The following is a 25,233-nucleotide window of genomic DNA, read 5'->3' on the forward strand; positions in this document are numbered from 1 at the left end:
AGTATCTGTTGGGGACCAGATCTACTGCCCCCTGAAGTGGTGTGCATATGCTGCACTATATAAGGCGCTCCCTGGACCTCTGCTTCCCTCAGCTCCTTCTTGCTGTCAGTGACAGTGCTCCAACTTTAGCTATAGCTTTAGTTAATCCAATAAGGCTATCCAATAAGTTTCTGGACTGCATTGGAGACAACTTTCTGTTTCAGAAGGTTGAAAAAGCTACCAGAGGAGAAGCTGTTCTGGATTTGGTTTTAACAAATAGGGAGGAACTAGTTGAGAACTTGAAAGTGGAAGACAGTATAGGGGACAGTGATCATGAAATAATAGAGTTCATGATCTTAAGGAAAGGTAGAAGGGAGACCAGCACAATTGAGGTAATGGATTTCAGGAAGGCAGATTTTGATAAGCTCAGAGAACTTGTAGGTAAGGTCCCATAGGAAGCAAGACTGAAGGGAAAAACAACTGAGGAGAGTTGGAAGTATTTCAAAGGGACGTTGTTAAGGGCCCAAAAGCAAACAATTCCGCTGTGTAGGAAAGATAGAAAATATGGCAAAAGACCAGCTTGGCTTAACAAGGAGATCTTGCATGATCTCAAAATAAAAAAGGAGTCATATAAAAAATGGAAACTAGGACAACTAACAAAGGATGAATATAGGCAAGCAACACGGGAATGCAGGGGCAAGATTAGAAAGGCAAAGGCACAAAATGAGATCAAACTAGCTACAGGCATAAAGGGAAACAAGAAGACCTTTTATAAATACATTAAAAGCAAGAGGAAGACCAAGGACAGGGTAGGCCCACTGCTTAGCGAGGAGGGAGAAGCAGTAACAGGAAACTTGGAAATGGCGGAGATGCTCAATGACTTCTTTGTTTCGGTCTTCACCGAGAAGTCTGGAGGTGTGCCTAACGTAGTGAATACAAGCAGAGAGAGGGTAAGTTTAGAAGATAGGATACACAAAGAACAAGTTAAAAATCACTTAGGAAAGTTAGATGTCATCAAGTCACCAGGTCCTGATGAAATGCATCCCAGGATACTCAAGGAGCTGATAGAGGAGGTATCTGAGCCTTTATCTATGATCTTTGAAAAATCATGGCAGACAGGGGAGATTCCAGAAGACTGGAAAAGGGCAAATATTGTGCCCATCTATAAAAAGGGGAATAAGAACAACCCAGGAAACTACAGACCGGTCAGTTTAACGTCTGTCCCAGAGAAGATAATAGAGCAGGTAATTAAGGAAATCATATGCAAACACTTGGAAGGTAATAAAGTGATAGGGAATAGCCAGCATGGGTTTGTGAAGAACAAGTCATGCCAAACTAAGCTGATAGCTTTCTTTGATAGGATAACGAGCCTTGTGGATAAGGGAGAAGCGGTGGATGTCATATACCTAGACTTTAGTAAGGCATTTGATACGGTCTCGCATGATATTCTTATTGATAAACTAGGCAAATATAACTTAGATAGGGCCACGATAAGGTGGGTGCATAATTGGCTGGATAACCGTAGTCAGAGAGTTGTTGTTAACGGTTCTAAATCCTGCTGGAAAGGGATAAGAAGTGGAGTTCCGCAAGGGTCTGTTTTGGGACCCGTACTGTTCAATATCTTCATCAATGATGTAGATATTGGGATAGAGAGTACTCTTATTAAGTTTGCAGATGATACCAAACTGGGTGGGGTTGCAACTTCTTTGGAGGATAGGGACATAATTCAAAATGACCTTAGCAAGTTAGAGAAATGGTCAGAGGTAAACAGGATGAGGTTTAATAAAGAGAAATGCAAAGTGCTCCACTTAGGAAGGAACAATCAGTTCCATACATACAAGATGGGAAGCGACTGTCTAGGAAGGAGCATGGCGGAAAGAGATCTAGGGGTCATAGTGGACCACAAGTTGAATGAGTCAACAGTGTGATGCGGTTGCAAAAAAAGCAAATATGATTCTAGGTTGTATCAACAGGTGTGTTGTAAGCAAAACTCGTGAAGTCATTCTGCCGCTCTACTCTGCACTAGTTAGGCCTCAGCTGGAGTACTGTGTCCAGTTCTGGGCGCCACATTTCAAGAAAGATGTGGAGAAATTGGAAAGAGTACAGAGAAGAGTGACAAGAATGATTAAAGGTTTAGAGAACATGACCTATGAAGCCAGGTTTCATGAACTGGGCTTGTTTAGTTTGGAAAAAAGAAGATTAAGGGGGGACATGATAGCGGTTTTCAAATATCTAAAAGGGTGTCACAAGGAGGAAGGAGAAAATTTGTTCCTCTTGGTTTCTGAGGACAGGACAAGGAGTAATGGGCTTAAAGTGCAGCAGGGGAGGTTTAGATTGGACATTAGGAAAAAATTCCTAACTGTGAGGGTGGTCAAATATTGGAATAAATTGCCAAGGGAGGTGGTGGAACCTCCCTCTCTGGAGCTATTTAAGAACAGGTTAGATAGACATCTGTCAGGGATGGTGTAGACAGAGCTTGGTCCTCTCGATGACCTCTCGAGGTCCCTTCCAGTCCTATTATTCTATGATTCTAATCTGTTCATTCAGATGTAAATATTTTCCCTGTAGATTAGGTAAGTGTAAATAGTTAAATTAGCAGTTTGTTAGTGCCCTGTAGAGACTTAGCCTGGGGAAGGGACATGCCCCCTCCCCATTCTCCCCTTGGCTTTAAAGCTTTGGTGTTTAACACACAAGCCACTAGGGGCTATTTGGTAAGTTGAGTGTTGATAGTTGGCTTGAGCAAAAAAAAACCACAAAAATCATTGCATTCCAAAAAAAAATGTTAAATAAAAAAACAAAAAATTTCCAGAATTAAAAAAAAAATTCAGAAGATCTTTCTGAGTTCTAAAGCCACTTTCTGTTAATTTGACTCATCTGCTGGATGGAAACTTCCATCAGTTCACAGAATAGCTTACATATGCCACTTAAGCCGGAAATCATCATGAATCATTGTAAGCTGCAGCTGGTATTTCCAGGTACTAGTATTTCATTGGTATTTATCATCATACCCTTTCTGAAAGTAATTCTGAGTTCTCTGTGTGAAATTATTTGTTTTTGTACAAAGCAGCTGAGTTTTGAAACTTGCTACTCTTCTCCTAGAATTCATTTCAACCATCAGTTTAAATGCAGGTTCATCATGGGCATGCAATTAGGTTCAAATGTTGGCTGTTCAGTGGCCAGAAATGTTGTCCAGTAAATATAGTAGTGTATATAAATATTTCTTCTCAAAGTGGTTTTTTGGTTTTGGTTGAGGGGTGGATATTTTTTTTGGTTGGTTGGTTTTGTTTTGTCTTTGATGGCTGATTATGGCCATTCTACACAACAAAATCCAGCTTACAAAGCACACATTTGAATAAAAATTTTAAAAATCTTTTAAGTGTAACACTTCAAGAGATATTGAATTTTAAAAATTAGGGTACTTTTTTGGCCTTCCAACAATATTGCATTCTGCTTTGTGCCGAAACTGAATAATATGAATTCATTTTTCTATAATTGCATCTGTGGATCCGTTGGTTATTAGAAAGCATAATTCTAAAGCAGGTGAAAGCACTAGTACTGAGTCGAGTCAATGCAGAAAACAGCAAATCATGGGCAGAAACTACAGCAAAGAGGAAAAAAAAAGATCGGAAGGACATCAAATGTAAATTTCAAGAGAAATGGATATGCCATCACTGAGGTGAATGAAAAGCCAATGAGTTTTTCGTATAACAATTCTGGCAAAAATAAGACTGACAAAATTGTCTCCAATTATTTGGATTTGGTTTTAGCAAAATTGACTTCTGTTACAACTAAGGTGCGCCAACTATGATGGGAAAAAATTCTAGATTTGTCTGTCTTCTGAAAGAGCACCTGCAATCTAATAAAATGAACAACAAATTGCTTTCCTGCAATTTGCATCAAGAAGCTCCTTGTGCTCAGATGTCCGCAACAGATACTTTGAAAGACTTGATGGATATTGTGATCAAAATTGTGAATTTCATTTGCAGCAGTGCTCTGAACCATCACCAATTTGTGGAATTTTTGAAAGAAATCAAATCTGAGCACTGTGAAATCATCTGTTTTGATAATGTGCAATGGCTGAGTTGTGGAAAGGTGCTTGAGCAGTTCCTTGCACTGCTTATTCCAATCAGAGACATGCTTGTCAAGAAAGGAAAGCTGGACAATTTTTCCGCTATTGAAGATAAGCAGTGGCAATTTGATTTGCAGTTCCTGACTGATATTACCTATCATTTGAATGAACTCAATCTGAAACTTCAGGGAGAAAGGGGGAGCTGATGTGTGATCTAGCCCAACACATTCACAAGTTCACTTCAAAGCTACAGCTATTCATCATTCAAATGAAGGTAGGAGAATTCATGGTCCCAAATTTGCAGAAAATTGCTGAAGATATTGAATTTGAGCATGATGACCTTGATTGTCAGTGAGATGATTTGAAAACCCGGTAATGGAATTCAGCTGGCATTTTGCAGATTTTTAAAAGCTTCATGTTGGCATTTCCATTCATGGAAAAACCAATTTCAGTTCAACATTACTAATTCTCAAGACCTTGTCAATTTGCTTGGTCTGGACAAACGTTTGTTTGAAGAAGATATGCTCACATTTCAAAGCCAGCCTCATCAATCAAAAAATGATTCGTGTTTGACAATATGGATGCACTTTTGCGACAGAATCATTTTGCTGTTTTGAAAATTCTAGTTGCCAATTTTTTTTTCCATGTTTGGTTCAACATGGCTTTGTGAAGTGTCATTTTCTGTCATGACCAGTTTTCCTTCTAAGCTGCGTGGGGCTGATTAATCCCCTATGAAACTGCTATCATGTAGTATCGGTCATGGTTACCGGATGAAAATTTGGAGGCCACGTTGAGATGTGCTGTCAGTGAAAAGTTTTTGCCTGATTTCATAGGTTTAGCAGTGAAACTTGTCAAGTATCCCATTGATTGAATTTCTGCAAAATGTGATGATTTCTGTTGATTAAAACCAATGTTGAAGTGCTGTTGACATTAAAAGACCAGAATTGGTATGTTCAGAGAGTCTCACACAATTATTGACATTTTCAGAATAATATGACTTTAGTGGCTACTGCTTCAAAACTAGTTGGATACCACAACTTTAAAGCCTGTGCTGCGTTCCGCAGGCCTGTTCCAGTCAGTGATCTGCATGCTGACTGTCTCTGTTGTCTGTGAGAAACCCATATCCAGATGAATGAGGAAAGATATCTCCATGCCTTTGACATCAAGAGGGCACTCATTTTCTATCTGGAGAGAACGAAGCCCTTCCGTAAATGCATGCAGCTCTTTGTGGCTTATGCTGATCGGAAGAAGGGTCTTACAGGATCTTCAGAGCATCTCTAGGTGGATCGCCTCCTGCATTCACATGTGTTATGAGTTGACAGGTACTTGGCTGCCCCTATTTGGTGAGGGCTCATTCCACCAGGGCCCAAATTTCTTCGTCTGCCTTCCTACCCAGTGTTCCAATTCACGACGTTTGCCATGCAGCAACGTAATCTGCAGTGCACACATTAACATCTCTTTATGCCATCATCCAACATGCTAGGAACGACGTAGCATTCAGTAGAAAGTGTTGCGGTCTGTATGTCCTTGAAATGCCTACCCAACTTCACAGATACTGGTTGCAGTCACATACATTGAATGGACATGAGCAAGCACTCAAAAGACAGTTAACTGTTTCCATGAATGATGTTCTTTGAGATGTTGCTCAAGTCCATTCAACTTTCCACCCTCCTTCCCCTATGTTAGAGGTCCAGCAAGAAGGAACTGAAGAAGGAAGGGCCCATGGAGTGCCCTATATAGTGTGGCCTTTGTGCATCACTCCACGGGGTGCTGGACCAGGTCACCTGTGGATACTATTCAGGCAAAGTCTTCAGGCAGTGGAGCATGTGGCGAGCACCCACACCTATGGTAAATGGACATGAGCAACACATCTCGAAGAATACCAGTTACAGAAATGAGTAACTGTCTTTCATATATCCCTAAGAATTTGGGTTTCCTCGGAATATATGTATTTTGCATTTTAATTAATGTTGGAAACTTCCAGCTTCTGGTATTGAAGTGTTTATATATAAATCAAATATAGTTGTCTGTTTTTTTTATTAGCAAGTCAAACAATGGCAGAATAAAATCAAACATAATTTGTCTCTCTCTTTTTTTTTTTTTAACCAGGACTTTACCTCACTTACGAAATGGAAGAAATCATTTCAGACCTATTGGAAACCCTGTATTTGCGAGAGATTTGTTAACATTTCCAGAGAATTTAGAACATTGTCAGATAGGTAAACATCACTAAAGAAATACTTAATTTATAAACAGAGAAGATGCAGAAACCATAACAAATGATAAATTTAACCTCTCTTAAAATCTTTACAAATGTTACCAAATGAATCACATAACTTATGTTGGAGAGAATGTTAATTATTTGTAAAAGACAAAATTTTTACAATGACCACTATTACTAATCTTCATTCTTGATAGTAATTCTCTTTTTGTTGTGTGTGTGTGTGTGTGTGTGTGTGTGTGTGTGTGTGTGTGTGTGTGTGTGTGTGTGTGTGTGTGTGTGTGATGAGTGATGTCATCATGTCACTTTGCATCCCACCTCTGCCTCCCTCCCTCCCCTTTCCCCTGTGCTTGGCTGCTGTATGGGGTCTGAGAAGGCCCCGAGTGACACACGCACACCCCCGGTGCTCTGTGGGAAGCCAAAGTTGTGCTGTCTTTCCTCTCCTTGACTCCCCAGTGCTTGCAGGGGGGAGGGAGAGGAAGCTGCATGGCACCTTTCCTCTTCCCCCTTCCCCTCCCCGGTTCTCCAAGGGGATGCTGAAGCCACACAGCGCCTTCCCCCTCTCCCAGTGCTCTGGGATGGGGGCCAGAACTAGGGTTGCCAGGTGTCCAGTATTGACCTGGACAGTCCAGTATTTTCACCTCCCTGTCCGGTTAAAAAAAATGCAGAAAATACCGGACACCTAAAATGTTTGGTATCACCTACAACACACTCAGCAACAGGGCCTAGAGACGGACCGACCCATTACCTGGTTCCGCCGGGAAGCTCCCTTCTGGCTCGACCAGGAAAACAAGATGGCCGCTGGCAAAAAGCCTAAAGACCTGAGCATGGGGAAGCAATGCTTTCCCTGAGTCTTAGTGCTCAACCTTTTCTCTTCCTATCCCTTGTTCTGACACTGCATGCACTTAGAGGGGCCATGCTGTTTTAATGCTGTTTTGGTTTGTTTGTTTATTTGCTTAATAACTCTTAGGATCTTTTTTTTTTTTTTTTTTTTTTCCCCTCAACAACTTTGGTCTTCCTCTCATTTCCTCCTCCCCCCCCCCCGAATTTTTTCCCCGGTGGTTTTTGTGTGTGTGTGTGTGTGTGTGTGTTGTTTTTGTGTGTGTGTGTTTTTTTTTTTTTTTTTTTTTTTTTTTTTTTTTTTTTTTTTTTTTGAGGGGAAGGGGGGTTTGGTATTTTTGCTTAAACCATATAGCAACCCTAGCCGGAACTGCATGGCTTTTCCCCCTCCCCCCTGCTCCGAGGGGAAGAGCCTGAGCTGCACAGCCTCTCCCCTCCCCTGAGCTCTGGTGGGAAGGAGGGGGTGAAGCTGTAAGCTGCATGGCTCCAGGAAGCACGTGACCTTTTTCCTCCCCCCCACCCGTGCTCGGGGGAAGCGGAAGCCACAAGCTGCAAGGCTTCTCCCTTCCCCCCCTTTTTCGGTGCTCTGGGGAGAGGGGAGGAAAGCTTAGCAGCCTCTCCACTTCTCCCCAGATTCCGGGGGGCCTCTCTCTCTCTCTCTGGTGATCCAGGGGGGCCTTGCCCTAGCCCCCCTCCTTGGCGGTTGTGGGGAGTTGAGCCAGGGCTGGTGGTGGAGATGGAAGGGGTTGGGGGGGGGAACAAGGGCAGGGAGGAAGAGCTGGGGCCGGAAATGGAGTGTTTAGCAGGCCCACTTGCTTTCTAATTTAGTTTAGCCCTTATTCGTGTGGTGTTGAGTTTCTTTCATTTGGAGGGGCTCTATTTTGTTCCCCCATTTTTCCTCTTCCTACTTCTTCTCTTAATGGTATGTCAGGATCACCAAGATTCAAGCATTGTCTCACTTACCCAAACGCTATTCTGCTCAGTGACAAACATTCTTGTTATATTAGCTGTCAGAGGTACATACACATCCCTTTAAAGTATAATTTCTGTACCGCTATTAAGAGTGGACTAGAAGAAAGTTGATACATCAGATTCAGACTTTTCAAGATGGAGCACTGTATTCATCCTGTCTTTGATCCTGGTCAGGGATCCACTCTGTGCATCAGCCACCAGGTGAGCTTATTGCCCCATCTGTCTTAGCAGCACATTCACCCAGATCTTTGAGGGAGAAATCATCATAGGATACTGAAAAGGACTTTCAGTTCCTTCATAGACAGTCTATCTCAAAAAGATCTGTCTCCACTGAAAGTAGTTGTTTCTGAGCTGCCATCCCTGTGTTGGTACTATTGAGACTTCAGACTCCTTCTGTACTGATAGATCTCCAAGGCCCTGAGTTCATCTAATAATTACAGTTCCAAACATGCTTTGGTGTTTAAAAATACTTTTGTACCACCTAAGTGTGACCAGAGGAACAAGGAGAAATAGTCCTGATACTAGCAGGGCAGTAATAGACACTCATATTCAGTCTGGAGTACCTAGCCATATGACCACGTCAATACCACAAGAGGTTAAAGTGCTTCAGGCTTCACACTCTTTGAGGCATTCAGTGTTATTGGTACTGACAGTTCTACAAAGGACTCAATAATGCAGATCCTTCTTCTTTTTCCCTTATCTTACCTGCTACTGCAGGACTTTAGGTACTTGAAAGATCTACATGTCTCTGAGCCAGTATCTCCCCTTGTACTGAGTACCAAGCACAAGTCAGTACCAGGATTGTCATGGTCACCAGAATTACTAGTGTCTCTGATATCACTGGATTCTCCACCAGTTTTGGAGCAAGATGTAGGGCATCTTCGAGAACATTGTGAAGAATTTCTCATCTGATTTTCTATGTCTCTCAACAGTATTCCCCTTATCATTACAAAGGCTCCCTCCCTGATACAGGGGGAGAGACTGTTCATGAGAAGAGCATGCTCTCACTTCTCTGAAGTGTGAACATCAATGGGTGACACCGGCAGTGCTTTATAGTTCCCCATGACTGGTCATAAGGAGACCCTGGGGACACTTATCAACAGCGTTGGAACAGGCAGTTCCCTTTCTCCAGACTCCTCAGTTTCAAGAGGAATCTTTTGCACCCACCACTATCACCTTGAGGCTGTGATGCCTTTTTCTCATTCCCTGGCCATGATTTCAAAGAATTGCAGGATAACACGAAGCAGATTGCAGGCTCATTGCAGATCCAACTAGAGGAGGTCCATGAATCTTTTGGACATTCTATAAATGTCATGTTCACTTTCTGGTCAGCCAGGACCACTTCCAATGTCAAGTACTCCCATTTCGACTTTGCTCCAATAGTATTTTCAAAGGTGCTGTCATTGGTCACTACCTACCTTCATCAAAAGCCAATAACAGTCTTTCCCTGCCTCCATGATTTACTGATCAATGTTTGGTTTATGACATTCTTTTCACCTTTAAGATAGCCTTAACCACTCAAGAAAGAGATCCGGGAGTCACTGTGGATAGTTCTCTGAGAAAAACTGCTCAATGTGCAACACCAGTCAAAAAGTAAACAGGATGTTAGGAATCATTTTTAAAAAAGGGATAGAGAATAAGAGAATATCTTATTGCCTCTATATAAATCCATGGTAAGCCCACATTTTGAATACTGTTTACAGACGTGGTCACCTCATCTAAAAAAAGATATATTGGTACTGGAAAAGGTTCCAAAAAAGGCAACAAAAATGATTACGGGTTTGGAACGAGTGCCATATGAAGATAGATTAAAAAGACTGGGACTTTTCAGCTTTAAAAAGAGGAGACTAAGGCGGGATATTATAGAGGGCTATAAAATCATGAACAGGCATGGGGAAGTGAGTAAGAAAAAGTTACTTATTTGTTCTTATGGGAACTAGGGTTCATCAAATGAAAATAATAGATAGCAGGTTAAAAACAAATAAAAGGAAGTTTTTCTTCACACAGCACATGGTCAACCTGTGGAACTCCTTTCCAGAGGTTGTTGTGAAGACCAGGACTTTAACAGGGTTCAAGAAAGGACTAGATAAATTCGTGGACTAGATAAATTTGCCCACCAACACTTATTAGCCAGGATGGGTAGGAATGGTGTCCCTAGCCTCTGTTTGTCAGAGGCTGGAAATGGATGACAGGAAAGTGATCGGTTGATGATTTCCTGTTCACTCCCTTTGGGGCATATGATATTGGCCACTGTCAGAAGATAGAACACTGGGCTAGATGGACCTTTGGTCTGATCCAGTATGGCTGTTCTTATGTCCCTGTTCCTCAGGCTAGGTCTCCAGCTCAGCATCAAGAAGTCTGCATTGATTGATCCCTCTACAGAGAATAGAATCCATAGAGGCATCCCTATATCCAGTATTAGTCAGAGCTTATCTCCCCCTGGATAGGTTCACAACTCTTATCACATATTTTTGCAATGATTTCAAGCAAGCCTGAAGAGTTTGATAAGTAATTGTGTCCAACTTTGGAGACAGTTTATATCAGTCATCAAGGAGGACCAAGATCCCCTTCTCTTTTTGCCAAAGAAATAAAGCTATAGAACTGGTATATAGCCAATCACATTGTCATTTCCATGACACAATTTCTAGGCATAGAAAACACCATAGTTAATGCTCTTCACAGGTTTTTCTCAAATGATTAAATGGGATTCTTCAAACATGTCTTTCTAGCCTGGGGGTTTCCAGAAGTGGACCTTTTCGCTGCTACAAATTTCAACAAGAAGTTCAGATAGCTTTGTTCAAGAGGAATGCTAGGCCATCACTCACTGGGAGATGCCTTCCTTATATCAGAGATTGTGGGGAGGGGAGAATTACTTCCTTACCTCTAATTCTTACTTCTAACATGGCCAAGACAAATCTGATATCCTTACTTCCTGCTATGCTTACCTGATGTACCTGGCTATTTGCAGCCTTCTATCCATTTCACATCTCCCTGTTTGTCTTGAGACTTTCTGTTATGCATAGGTACAAACAAGTGCTGTTGATGAACAATAGGAAAAATTCCACATGATATTCTTACCCTCTAAAATAGAAGAGAATAGACCATTGATATGATCAACAACATGTTTCATCCATTCATTCTTTCCACTCAGCTGTTCTGGGCTACTTTCTAGAATTGAAAAAGATAGCATTATCTGTGTTCCATCAGAATCTCCTTGACTTCTCTTAATGGCCTTTCCTTTCTCGCTTTAGCATGTCTCAGAGTTCACTCATTCCACCACATAGTTTTTTGAAGGGGTTGAGGAAACTTGTCCTTCAGTTTAAAGGACCTTCTCCTGTTTGTGATCTGAACTTAGAACATAAGTGTTCTATGCGATCTCCCTTTGACCCAATAGCTATCTGTCCCCTCTTGATCCTATTCATGAAGATGGCCTTTTTGATGACTGTCACCTCCGCCAGAACAGAAGGTTCTGGGGGAAAAAGTGGCTTTAGTGGTGACATCTCTCTCCCCCCCCCCTCCCGTTAATGTTTTTTTCACCCTAGGACAAGATTTTGATATGGTTACATTTGTTATATAATAAAAATTGCAATTAAATAAAATAGTAAATTCTAATGGGCTGAAATGGAAAGGAAATGGTTATATGTGGTGGTCTCTTTTACCTCCTTCCCACTACACAACTTAAATTCAAAGTTTTCTTACATCTTAAATGTCACCCAGAGTTTCATTATATTGTGCATTCTTTGTCTTTTTAGCTAGGGAATTACATTGTAAAAATCTGTTTCATAGTTAAGATACGTATCACATCTTAGTTATAGTATAGCGTATATTTTTTAAAAACCCAGTCAATGATTATGCAAGCTTTTGTTAAGAATTGGTACTGCTTTCCTTAAGCTATTGTTTTGGGTTGTCAATATCTGTTCATTTTGGATATTAAATTTAATAGAGACTAATACCTGTTGAAAATATTTTATTGTTGAAGTTCACCATTTGAAAATGTATTACATTTATAGTGTTCGGGATGCTCTTAGGAGACACTATCATCATTGACAATTTAGATGCTGCCAATCATTACAGAAAGGAGGTATGTACTGTACCTTAGTGTTTGTGCTTAAAGAACATCCTGTTGGGTTACAGACTTAGTATATATATAAATGTAAAAGGACGGATCCTAAATTGGTGTAAATTTTCATATCTTCATTAACTTAACTATAGCTATGACAGTTTATATTAGCTAAGAATCTGCCCTAAAGTGCTTTTCATTCAGAAATTCCAGTACAATGAATGTAGTCTATAATATCAACAATGACAAAATTGTCTGACTTTTTTGTTTAAAAAAATCCAAATCCTACCATACGAATATTGCAGTATATTAATTATGGCGTTTACAGTTGAGCTATTCAAATGGTGTCCTCTTTGTTGATGGACTCTCCCTGAAATTCTTACTCTTTTGCTCTGAGTCGAGAGTACTCAATGGAGGGGATGAACCAAACATGCCAGTCTGACTGTGAGCTCTTTGCTCTGTGTAAAGGTCAGAGGTCTGTGAACAGGCAGATCATAATTCACCTTCCAAAGTGACTGAATGATATTTCACATAAGGAGCTTTGGCTTTTATCCCAGCATTTTGGGAAACACTGAGCTGCACCTCATGAGGACTAGGGGGATTGGGGGCGTGTCCCAGCAGAAAAGAGTTTGTGGTAGATCTGGGTGATTAAAAACCTCCATGTGTCTTAAGTACTTGATTTAGAAGACAGAGACAAGGTAGCGGTCACTCACTATTGCTCAAAAAATGTATAAAAATAAAGCAGGCAGAGGAAACTGTCAAGAGCAATGGGAACTGCCATTAACTGCTGCTGCAGAGGCAGAAGCTCTGATAGTAAACCAAAGGAGGCATGACCAGCACAGGCTGCACTACAGAATTGAGCTACAGAACTGCCTGCCCCTGCCCTACTGCCTCTGTCAGAGGCAGGGGTGGAGGGAATGTGGGAGCTATCTCCCTGCACATGCCAGGTCCCAGAGCTACCTGCACACACCCACTGCCTCCCACCGAAGCAGCTACCCCAGATAGAGGCAGGAGGGAGTCAGTATATGTGGGAAGCCGGCTTTTAAACCAGCTCTGTGCATGTGCTGGCTTCCATGGAGCTGCCTTTCCCTCCTTCCCACTGCTGTCTCTGTTGGGGGGGGAAAGGAGGGGAGAGTCGGAACTGGTGTCCCCAGGGGAGATGGTTTAAAAGCTAGCACCCTGTGAGTACTGGCTCCTGCCTGCCCACTGCATGTAAACATGTAACCACTAAAAGTTACAGTATTTCCACGTTTACACAAATACGCCATTTTTAACAGCCCTAGTATCTATAAAACTCTAAATTCTACAACTATCTTACCACTGCTGATGTGTAAGTTTTTCCTTTTTGCAGGTATACTATTCCTGCATACTTTTTACCTATCAGATTTATTTTTATACCTATGTAGGTTGTAAAAATCACACATTGTCCAACATTACTGACTAGAGAAGGAGATAGAATTCGCAGCAATGGAAAGTTTGGAGGCCTTCAAAATAAAGCTCCTCCAATGGACAAACTCAGAGGAATGGTATTTGGAGCACCCATGCCAAAACTTTTCAGTACTCTTTCTGGACAAATAGGTAAGTTCATAAAGTAGTGATACCGTATCAAATGTTATGATGTTGCTTATGTATGTTTTTTGTTACATTTGTCCAAGGTAAAATGTATTACTCTAAGTTGCGTATAAAGCTCCCTTTTTTAAAATACTACGATACAATTACTTTTTTGACTGAACATTGACAATTTTGCTTCTAAAATCTGTAATGAGAGAAATCACACAAAATATAAATGTTTCCTATTTCATAGGTGTTAATAGTAAGAGTATTGTGATAAGTTGTCATCCCTGGAATGTCATATGAAAGCAGTGGGAACCACTTTGTTCCCAATTATTCAGCTGGCCAGGCTAGACTCCTTCAGGCTACTTTTCTGGTGATTCAGCCAGCCTCTTCAGGCCTTGTTATCACCAAAGTAGACAGCAGGTGGTGCCACACACCCAACTGAACTACTTGAGTGCTTTACCTATGCTACTCAAGGACAGACAGAAGGCAACAGAAAATTTCTCAACTCCCCAGTCTTGCATCTTTGCTGGAATATTAACCCAGTGTTGTACCCTCTTGCACTGATGAAGGATCTGTACAGTGCAATCTCAAAGCAAATTACTTACACAAAAATGCAAACTAAGCCCAATTTCCTAGACCGTATGAGATCAATTTCTCTCCCTGACTGAGGATTACAAGCAGCTTTTTAAGGCACAGACTGTAATTGTTGTGTGCCTTGGTTTTTCCTCCTCCATTACCAACCTTTCTGGTATTAAGTTGTGGACAATTCATGTCACTCTAGACCAATCATGAAGTCACTCCCCACCTTATAGAGTCTCTCTAGACTGTGGAAACCCTTTGTTTCAAAAAGTTTATGGCTCTCAATTTCTTTTTCAGCCTCTGTTTCAGTTCCAAACCTCTCTGGTATGCAGCTGCTTGCCTCTGCAACTCAATTTCCAGATGTCTATTATGTTCTTTTTCTTTTTCTTCTTCCAGTAATCTGCACAGCTCCAATTTCAGAAGTGTTTCAAGAAGTGTTTCACTCTTTTTCTGCCCCAACTTTCTTTCCACAAAATAACAAGCTAGTAACCTTTTTTATCAGCCAAAGGGTTCTTCTGATCCTAAAGGTCCAGCCACTTAACCTGGTCAATGTATAATTCAGATTTTACGCAGTAAACATGCCGTTGCCCATCCTTTAGTATCTAGTAGCTAAACATTCATTTATGAAAAAGAAAGGTAAGAGCTGATTGATTAAAGGAATCAAACACATACCATAATTGCAGGGTTCTTGGATCAGAAGGATAGCGGTGATGGAATACATTGCTCTTTTGTTAAGGCTCTGCTTGCTCCAAGATCATTGGTAGGTCCTCAGTCCCTTGGTTAGAATACTTCCATTTATATAAGTTAATAGTACAGAGATTAAAGCAAGGAAGAAGCAAAATGGAGGTGTTTCCAGGGCCTTTTATAGTTTCTGGAATGTGGAGGGAAACTCATGTTCTAGGTTGTGGAAAATTATAGGTAACAAGATGATGTTTGGAGTTGCATGGCTTAGTCACATGTGCTGGCATGTTTCACTGAGTTATAACAGAGGCCAGTACCCATACTTCAACTAGAACATTCACAGGAAAACCCATTAGGTGTAAATAGGCTTTTTCCATTGTTCATTATATTCGTTGATGAGCCATCAACTTGGATACTCCATTTACAATATGCTGGTGAAATACCTTCTGGGTATTACCCAGAAGCATACACTTCTGCTAGACAGGTATCGAGCAAATATTAATAAATTTAGATATAAAAATGATGCATGTATAAATAGCATAATCAGCAAATCAACTTTTTCATCAACATTTTACATGACACATTTTATACAAGATTTTTTGCCAGTACAGGTTGACCCTCTCTAGTCTGGCACCCTGGGGACCTGACCAATGCTGAACCAGAGAATTTTCCGGACCATAGGGTTCGATATTATCTAATAGCATTACCAAAACTTCCACTGCTTAGTGGGCCGTTAGAGGACATTTAGGGGTAAATTAGAGCTAAATAACAGCACAGAACACTGAGAGCTAGGACTGGTCATTATTATGGGACCACAGGAAACTTGGCCACACCCATGAAAACTGGATATCCAGCTAAAGAAAATCATTCCGGATGACTGATGTTTCCAGATCAGATAGTTCTGAACTAAAGAGGTTCAACCTGTGAGTATGTGTAGGAATATAAAAAAATGGTTTAAAAACTGTAATCATACAATAGTTAAAAATTCTAGAGGTTACATAGTTAGCCATTTTTGGCCAAGTGAACTAAGAGAAAGATGGTGGTGGGGTGCTCCTGTGGCTCCCAGAGCACCACCTGCCACCCCATGCTGCAAGCTCTGCCGTATTATACTACAGAGCTTCAGTGTGGAGGGGAGCCAGTGTGTGCTGGGAGCCAGCACACACCTGCAGGACAGAAGAGGTTAACCAAACAGAAACTAATCAGCTGAAGCTTATTTAACTGATTAAAATCTTACATCCCTAATTATATAGCAGTGGTAGCAACAAAGGTTTACATGGTCATATTTTAATTATATAACATCACAAGCATCACTAGTTATCGTTCAGACCAATATGAAGATAGTGGTTCTAGAGAAGGTAACTTGATTGTGTTCCAGTCTCTACAAGAACCTGATGCTTTAGTCTTTCTACACAGGAAAACAGCTTTATTCCAGTTAGAATTTAATGCAGAGTGAGTTCTAGTACAGGAAGCCCCCGAGTTACGCGGATCCGACTTATGTCGGATCCGCAGTTACGAACGGGGTTTGCTCTGTGTCTCCCTGGTCTGCTGGAGACCAGCAGACCAGGGAGACGGGGAGCAAAGCCTCTGAGGACGCCGGCAGCGGGACAGCGCGGCGCGTCTGGGCTGTCCGCTGCCAGCATGTTCCCTGGCTTTGCTCCCCGTCTCCCTGGTCTGCTGGAGACGCGGAGCAAAGCCGCGGAGGACCTGGGCGGCGGGACCGCAGTGCATCTCGGTCCACCGCCCGCGTCTCCCTGGTCTGCTGGGGGAGGGGAGGCAGATAGTACGCTCCCGCCCCCCCTTCCCCCAGCAGACCAGGCTTTTCTCTGGACGCCTGTGGTAGAGCAGCTGGGGCACTGCCGGTTGGTCCCGCAGCGCTGCTCTGAGCGCTACTGGACCAACCCGGCAGCACCCCAGCTGCTCTGCCCCAGGCGTCCTGATTCAGCCGCTGCTGGTCAGTTTCAGCAGCGGCTGAATCAGGGCGCCTGCGACAGAGCAGCTGGGGTGCTGCTGGGTTGCTCCAGTAGGGCCGCTCCTTGGCGCTACTGGACCAACCCAGCAGCACCCCAGCTGCTCTGCCCCAGGCGTCCCCAAGTCAGCCGCTGCTGAAACTGACCAGCGCTGACTACAGGAAGCCCGAGGCAGAGTTGCTCTGCCCCGGGCTTCCTGGAATCAGCCACTGATCAGTTTCAGCAGCAGCTGACTTGGGGACGCCTGGGGTTCTTAAGTTGAATCTGTATAGAACTGGCGTCCAGATTCAGCCTGTTGAAACTGATCAGAGGCTGATTCCTGGAAGCCCCGGGGCAGAGCAACTGCCTCGGGCTTCCTGTAGTCAGCCGCTGGTCAGTTTCAGCAGCGGCTGACTTGGGGAAGCCTGGGGCAGAGCAGCTGGGGTGCTGCTGGGTTGGTCCAGTAGCGCCAAGGAGCGGCGCTACTGGAGCAACCCAGCAGCACCCTAGCTGCTCTGTCGCAGGCGCCCTGATTCAGCCGCTGCTGAAACTGACCAGCAGCGGCTGAATCTGGAAGCCAGTTCTGACTTACATACAGATTCAACTTAAGAACAAACCTACAGTCCCTATCTTGTACGTAACCCGGGGACTGCCTGTTCTGAGTGATATGAAGCAGAAATGGAATAATGCAGTTTCATGGAACTATTGCTTACAGGAGGCTTAAACATAATTTGCCTAGCAACAAGGTATTGGACCTTATTTTAAATGTTTCACTTCACCACCTTAAAAGATTCTTCCCTCAATGATTAGTTTTCTGAAAGGAAAAATATATTTACACAGCAAGTGATGGTCCATGTGGATTTCAATTGTGGTGCGTATGCATGCCATATACCAGAGCCAGAACTGCTCATGGTAGTCTTTGTGGATTACACGTGTTGTTCATATGGCACCATCTGAGGCTTTAAGAAGCTCTGCAGGTTGATATTGCTCCAGTTCTCACGAACCAACACATGGCCAAAATTGGAACCCCTATTTCAGAAAACTTGTCTCTGTTGTATGTAGTTTTCTTTTACATAGTTTTAGTTGTTTTTCATTTGTTCAGTCACTTAGTTCTCCTTTAGACTTCTCCTCTCTGGGCATCCCCCTCTCCCTTGCCCAGGGTTTAAATACTTATCTTGTGATTGACACTGGCATTAAGTGCCTTCGTGGGCCCTTCTCAGTCAGCATCGGTGCACCCACCAAAAATCCATTTTGTGCACAAGCAGCATACTTGTGAGTACTAAGATGGCTTCCCTACAGGGACTGATCCTAAATGCAACATTGGCTCTGTGAGTGATAGCAGGTTGACTGAGAAGTTCTGTGTTAACCCAGATGCCCTCGCTCGGAAGTACAAGCTCAAGCACAAGTCCAAGGAGCACAGTCTGCCGGTGTCAGCCATGGTGATCAGAGGCAGGTCAGTCAAGATCATGAGAGACAACGTAGCCTACGTATTTTATATCAATCATTAGGTTGGGACACATTCCCACACGCTATATTCCAAAGTGATATAGATCTGAAATTGGTGAATAGCTGACCAAATAGTCATCTCAGCTTCTTACCTTCCAGGTCTTCAAAATACTGTGACAGATGACCTCAGCAGACACTTTTCCCAGTTATGAATAGGAGGTGGACTCATGAGTCCTCAGCATTCCATAAGTATATTCCTTTGAAACTGCCACTAACAAAGCACAAGAAATTTTGTTTCAGAGTCTGTCATCAAATCCCGCAGTTCTCCAACTCTCCTTTTACAGTGTTTTCCAAGTAAAAGGTATCATTACAACAACATTCAAAGTTTCTACCTAAGGTGTCTTCTGAATTTCCTGTTAATCAGCCATTCATCTCCAGTTCTCCTTCCTCCCTGCACCCTGCAATCCTAAACTACATCGGACTAGACAAGATGATGATGGATATAAGGAGGATATTAGCCTTTTATCTGGACAGAACCCATTGGGTTTTTACCAGCGCATACAGCTACATGGTCTCCCACTGCCACTCCATAATCATCACCAGGGCTTGACAAATGGCAGCAAAAGCTCACCAGCCCCGCACTGCGCATGCGCAAGAGCCACATTGTGCATGCGCGCGCCACCGGTAAACGGGGCGCTGGGCTGAAATCTACTCGCCACGGGTGAGTAGATTCAGTAGTTTGTCGAGCCCTGATCATCACCATTTCGTTCCCCTCCTTCAACAAACCCAGGTGGATCCAGCAGACAATGATGAAAACTTAGCTCAAACCATGTCAGAGACCTCTTCGCAGGCCCTGCAATCTTCTGCTTTGCCAGATGAGGCGTTTTTTTATCATGGTCTTCTCTACCAGTGGACGACCTGAAACAGTTCCAAGAATTATTCAAGCAAGTAGCTCAATTGGAGGACATTACACTCCAAGAAGTGCAAGATAAACAATACAAATTATTTAAAATATTACAACCTGCTATGTCCTCCAAGATAGCTTTACCTGTCAATGAGGCTATTATGGAGCCATCAGATGTACTCTGGCAGATGCCAGCCTCTATTCCTCCCACCAGCCTGAGAGCAGATAGAAAGTATTTTGTCCCAGCTAAATGATGATGGGTTTTCTTTTCTGACATCCCTACCCGAATTCATTGGTCGTGGACTCTGTTCATCACAGATCAAAGTACCCTCAATACAAGTTTACGCCTCAAGAAAAAGAACATAAACAACTTGATCTCTTCAGGAGGGAAGTATATTCCACCATCACCCTACAGTTCAGAATATCTAATTACACTCCCTTTAGGCTAATTATGATCATGCCAATTATTCCAGATTACAAGACCTCTTGCAGGACCTTCCTGAAGACAAGAGTCCTCATCTGCAAGTCATTATCAAAGAGGGCCAATCCATAGCAAAAACAGCTCTCCAGGCTGCAATGGATGTGGCTGATACAGCAGCTAGAATTTATATTCAGCAAATACAGCTATAGTCATGTGCAGGGAGTCATGTTTACAATCTTCAGGAGTCCCAATAGAGCAGCGGTTCCCAACCTTTTCCAGATGGGGACCCATTTTGACAATTCAGGAAGATTTGGTGACCCAAGGCAATTCAAAAATGGGGGAAGGCAGAGCCACCTGACAACCCTTTTGAAATGTAATGGCGACCCATAGGTTGGGAAACCCTGCAATAAAGTTAGACAAACATAGAGGAATTTCTCTTTGATAGAAATCAACTGTTTGCCACAAAATCGGATGAGGTGTTACACTCAATTAAAGACTCCCGTACCACACTGCAAACTCCTAGATATGTATATCCCACCTAATAAAAGACGCAGATATGCTCCATACCAAAGACCAAGAGACTTCAGCTACCATAGGCAACTACAAAGGTCATATGACAACAGGCCCAAGCAACGTCCCAACAGAAGGAGGGCTGAACAGAACCAGTCTTCCACATCTCAGCCCACTTCAAACAGGATATTTGAAGTTTTGGTCCAGAGTCTGGGTGACCACCCCAAAGATCCAGTGCATCCAAATACAACTTTCCATCACCATCTGAGCCCCTTTTACCAACAATGGGCCCTTATTACTATGGACAAATGGGTTCTCACGATCATCAAATCAGGCTACACAATCCCTTTTACATCTGTACCCCTTGCCCCTTCACCATCCCTCTTCAGGGACCCTCTCTCACAAGCTCCTGTTACAAGCAGAGGTGCAAATACTACTCAGCCTAGGGGCTATAGAGACAGTTCCTGCAGAGTTTCAAGGAAGAGGGTTCTATTCCAATTTTCTTCTAAATGCCAAGAAAACAGGTGGTTGGAGGCCAATTTTAGATCTCCGAAAACTCAACAACTTTGTACACAACAGCAAATTCAGAATGATGACTCTGGCAACTATTATACTTGCACTGGATGAAGGGGACTGGTTCTCAGCCCTTGACCTTCAAGACACTTACTTTCATATAACCATACATCCTGCCCACAGGAGATTTCTCAGCTTCATGATAGGACAAGAACATTATCAGTATAGAGTCCTTTCTTTTGGTCTGTCCATGGCCCCTCAAGTTTTTTCTGAGACCTTAGCCATGGTCATGGCCTTCCTCTAGCAGCAGGGCATCATTATTTTTCCCTACCTCGTTGATTGCCTAATCAAAGGGCCTACATATCAAAAATAATAATCATGGCAAACACTACCAGAGATTGCTTCTCCAACTTAGGCCTGCCTCCTCAGAAATACCCCAAAATCTACCTTGCCACATACCCAAATGATGAAATTCATTGGGGGCACTTCTAGATGCAGAGACAGCCAGAGCCTGCCTCCCACTGCAAGGGTTCCAAATGCTATGCAAACATATCAGGGAAGTCAAACATACTCCCTTCACCATAGCACACAAATGTCTCCAAACCTTGGGACACATGGCAACCACAATTTTCATCTTTTTCTTTGAAGACTGTACATGTGTTGCCTGCAGTCCTGGTTCATGATCGTCTGCGTTCCCAACCAACACGCCTCGCAAAGCGACTTACACTCCTATCAGTAGTACTGCAATCTCTTGACTGGTGGACTTCTCCAAACAATTTACTAGCTGGTGTACCTTTTCATCGCCCAGACCCATCAGTAGTGGTCACAATCGGTGCATTACTTCTGGGATGGGGGCCCACTGTGGCACAAGAACAGTGCAGGGCAGATAGTCTCAACCTGAGATGCACCTCCTTATCAACATCCTGGAACTCAGGGCCATCCACCAAGCATGTACTCACTTCTTCCCCCTTGTAAAGGGCAGAATCACTCATGTCTTCATGGGCAACACACCCTCTATGGTTTACATCAACCAATTGGGGGGCGGGGGTGCCTGATCATGCTCACTCTGTGCAGAGGCAATCAGATTTTGGAACTGGTCTTGCAAAAACCAGATAATCCCAACTGCCGCTTACATACCACGCAAACAAATTGCCAACAAATTGAGCAGACACTTCTCCAAACAACATGAGTTGGAACTCAGTTTCAACGTTCTCCTCCCAATCTTCTGACAATGGGGATTCCTGCTCAGAGATCTATTTGTGACAGCAACCAACCACAAATGCCACCAATTATGCTCTCAAGCAGGTCAGGGCAAGAGATCGGCGGGAGATGCCGTTACCATCCACTTGACCACTCCCATACTCTATGCTTTCCCACCAATTCCTTTACTCTCTAGAGTAATCAACAAGATCCACTTGGACCGGGATGCTCTCTACTGTCCGAGACAACCTTGGTTCCCCTACCTACTTCACTTATCAATAGCTCAACTGATTCCTCTCCTTGTGAGTCCCCACTTAATAACCTAACACCAGAGCAAGACCCATCCGAACATCAAAACCCTGAAACTCACAGGATGGCTTCTCCATGATTCCAAAATGAAGAACTTATCTGCTCACAGTGTTAAGCAGATCCTACTGAATAGTTGACACTCCTCCACAAAATACACCCACCAAAACAAATAGAAATGTTTTCAGGAGTAGTTTGTAGAGTTTGTCAATTACAATAAAAAACAATCAAAAACTGCTCCCATACCTTCCATACTGGAATACTTGATGGATCTCAGCGACACAGGCCTTTCCATCAGCTTGATTTGAGTCTGTCTCTTTGCTATTACAGCCTTCCATGAACCAAGCAACGATCTCTCACTCTTCACGCACCCCATGATGAAGTATTTGGTAATAGGCTTGCAGAAAACACAGACAAATTTACACCCGTCTCTACTTCCTTGGGACCTAAACCTCATACTTGACACACTCAGTAGGCCACCCTTTGAACCACTAGCCACAACCCCATCACAGTATCTATCGACAAAAGTGGCTTTTCTAGGGACAATAACATCTGCGAGACGACAGGGCAAAATTGCAGTCCTCATGGCTCACCCGTTGTATACTACCTTTACTAAAGGTAGTGTCATGCTCAGATCTCATCCCAGGTTTCTCCCTAAAGTTACATCAGATTTCCACCTGAATGAACCCATATACGAACCCACGTACTTTCCTAAACCTCACACCTCTCTGCAAGAATCCATCTTTCATCTTCTTACAATAGGATAAAAAGCAATGGGTTTAAACTGCAGCATGGGAGGTTTAGATTGGAAATTGGAAAAAATTTCCTAACTGTCAGAGTGGTGAAACACTGGAATAAGTTACCTAGGGAGGTTGTAGAATCTCCATCTCTGGAAATATTTAAGAGCAGGTTAGACAGACACCTGTCAGGGATGGTCCGACAGTATTGGGTCCTGCCATGAGGACAGGGGACTGGACTCGATGACCTCTCGAAGTCCCTTCCAGTTCTAGGATTCTGATTCTATGATCTTGCACACTTTAGATGCCAGACAAATCCTAGCCTTTTATTTAGAGAGGACCGAGGAGACCAGGAAATTGGACGTACTCTTGATTTCTTTGTCCGGTCCCCACAAGGGAACAGTCGTCTCTGTGCAGTAGATTTCCAAGTGGATTGCGAGTCACATATACACGTCCTACCAGCTTCGTGGAAAAGAACCATCACAGACCATTAGGGCACACTCTACATGTGCGATAGCCAGATCAACTGCTTTCCTACGTAACGTGCCTCTAGCAGACATTTGCAGAGCAGTGACATGGTCTTCCAGTAATACTTTTGCACAACATTATGCTCCACAGAAAGGATGCAGACCTACCACCAGTCTAGGAGATCCTCGCGTCTTCACATAAATGACTCCAGTGCCCACCACTGTATGGCAGGTATTGCTACTTAGTTACCCCAGTGGAGCACCCACTGAAACACCACTCAAAGGAGAAGTTACTCAGCCTGTGCAGTAATGATGGTTGTTCAAGATGTGTGTCCCTGACGGTGCTCCATTACTTTCCCTTCCTCCCCTCTTCTTGGAGTCTTTTATCGGATTTCTGGTAGAAGAGGAACAGAGGGAGGCTCAAACCACCCGTGCACCTAATGGACGAAAACAGTGTGAGATGGTGATTGCGCATGCGTAGTATGGGAAGCACTGCTAGGCAAAGATCTCCAATCAGCAGTGCGAAGATGCACCAAGACCTGAGTGGAACATTCACAAAGATACACATCTTGAAGAACTATTGTCACTGCACATGGTAACTTCTTCTAAGGTGTGTGAATTTTTCACACTTTTGAGTACCATAGCTATGTTAGCCTAACTTTTAAATATAGAGCAAGCCTCACCAGTTTCAGCTTCATAGTTCTAACAGTAAAAAGTAAGGGAGTAGAACACACTGATTTTCAGTAAAATATGAACCAGAGCACACAAGACTAACAAATCTGTTAAATAAGGAAGTCTTTCCTGGTCATTTTTCAGAGTAGATTGATCATTTGAACCACCGCAGAGACCTCAAAAAATAAATTCAAAATGTCAAACATGATTTTTCATCCTCTGTGAAAGTCTTTTTAAACACTGCAGCTGCTCCAGCGGATTCTGTGAATGATACTGTCTGCAAGGAAGCTTACCTTGCCAGTATTATGTCTGTCAGTCTTTTTTATTAATGGCCATTTAAAAAATACCAGTAGTGTGAGCTTAATTATTTTACTGTTTTCCATGTTTTGTGTTTTATTTATTTTCTCTTTTGTTCTTTTTCTTCTGTTAGATCTTCTTCAGCAGTACCGTACTGCAGTGATTAAACTCCATGCTGCTAATGAGGATCTTCATTCACAATTACAGTCCCTTAATACCCCAGAGATGAAAAAGAAAAAAGAGGAGCTTGCTGAACAAGAGAAAAATCTCAAACTAATAGAGCAGAAACTGGGTATGTTATATCAACTCTTTGGGTGTGTCTAGACTACAGGGTTTTGTTGACAAAAGTGGACTTTTGTCAACAAAACTATACCTGCGTCCACACTGCCTTTGATTTACGTCGACGTAACGTCGACAAAACTCAGCAGTTTTGTCAACGTATGTAAACCTCATTCTACGAGGAAAAACGCCTTTTGTTGACAGAGTTATGTCGATAGAAGGCATTATTGCATCTACACTGTCCTTTGCGTCCACACTGTTACATCAACAAAGCGGCTTGCTTTGTTGACAGAACTGGCTGTAGTCTAGACGCTCTTTGTCGACAGAAGCTTTGTTGACAGTATCTGTTGACAAAACTTCTGTCGACAAAACCCAGTAGTCTAGACATACCCTTTGTTATCACTACTCCTCTCTCTGGCCAGAGGGGGTGAACAGCTAATGGACTAGCATATATCCGCATGTATTCATTTTCTGAAAACTAGAGAAACCAAACCACAAAATGAGTTTTTACTTTCAAATGAGATTTAGGTTTTTTATAATTTACAATTTTTTAAAGGAAAATAATATAAAAACTATT

At 42.7% G+C, this 25,233-nt stretch overlaps 1 protein-coding gene across 1 annotated transcript in view; it reads left to right on the forward strand.

The window, feature by feature from the left end:
- Positions 1 to 25,233, forward strand: part of SMCHD1 (structural maintenance of chromosomes flexible hinge domain containing 1) — a 192,988-nt gene that overhangs the window by 161,184 nt on the left and 6,571 nt on the right. Inside the window, exons 43-46 of the mRNA XM_075920925.2 lie at positions 6,158 to 6,267; positions 12,092 to 12,162; positions 13,548 to 13,719; positions 24,511 to 24,669. Of these exons, the coding sequence (XP_075777040.2) occupies positions 6,158 to 6,267; positions 12,092 to 12,162; positions 13,548 to 13,719; positions 24,511 to 24,669 (512 nt within the window). The remainder of the gene's footprint in view (positions 1 to 6,157; positions 6,268 to 12,091; positions 12,163 to 13,547; positions 13,720 to 24,510; positions 24,670 to 25,233) is intronic.

This window comes from Pelodiscus sinensis, chromosome 2 (assembly GCF_052426305.1).
Source record: "Pelodiscus sinensis isolate ZL-2025 chromosome 2, ASM5242630v1, whole genome shotgun sequence".
In the NCBI taxonomy this organism is placed as follows: Eukaryota; Metazoa; Chordata; order Testudines; family Trionychidae; genus Pelodiscus; species Pelodiscus sinensis.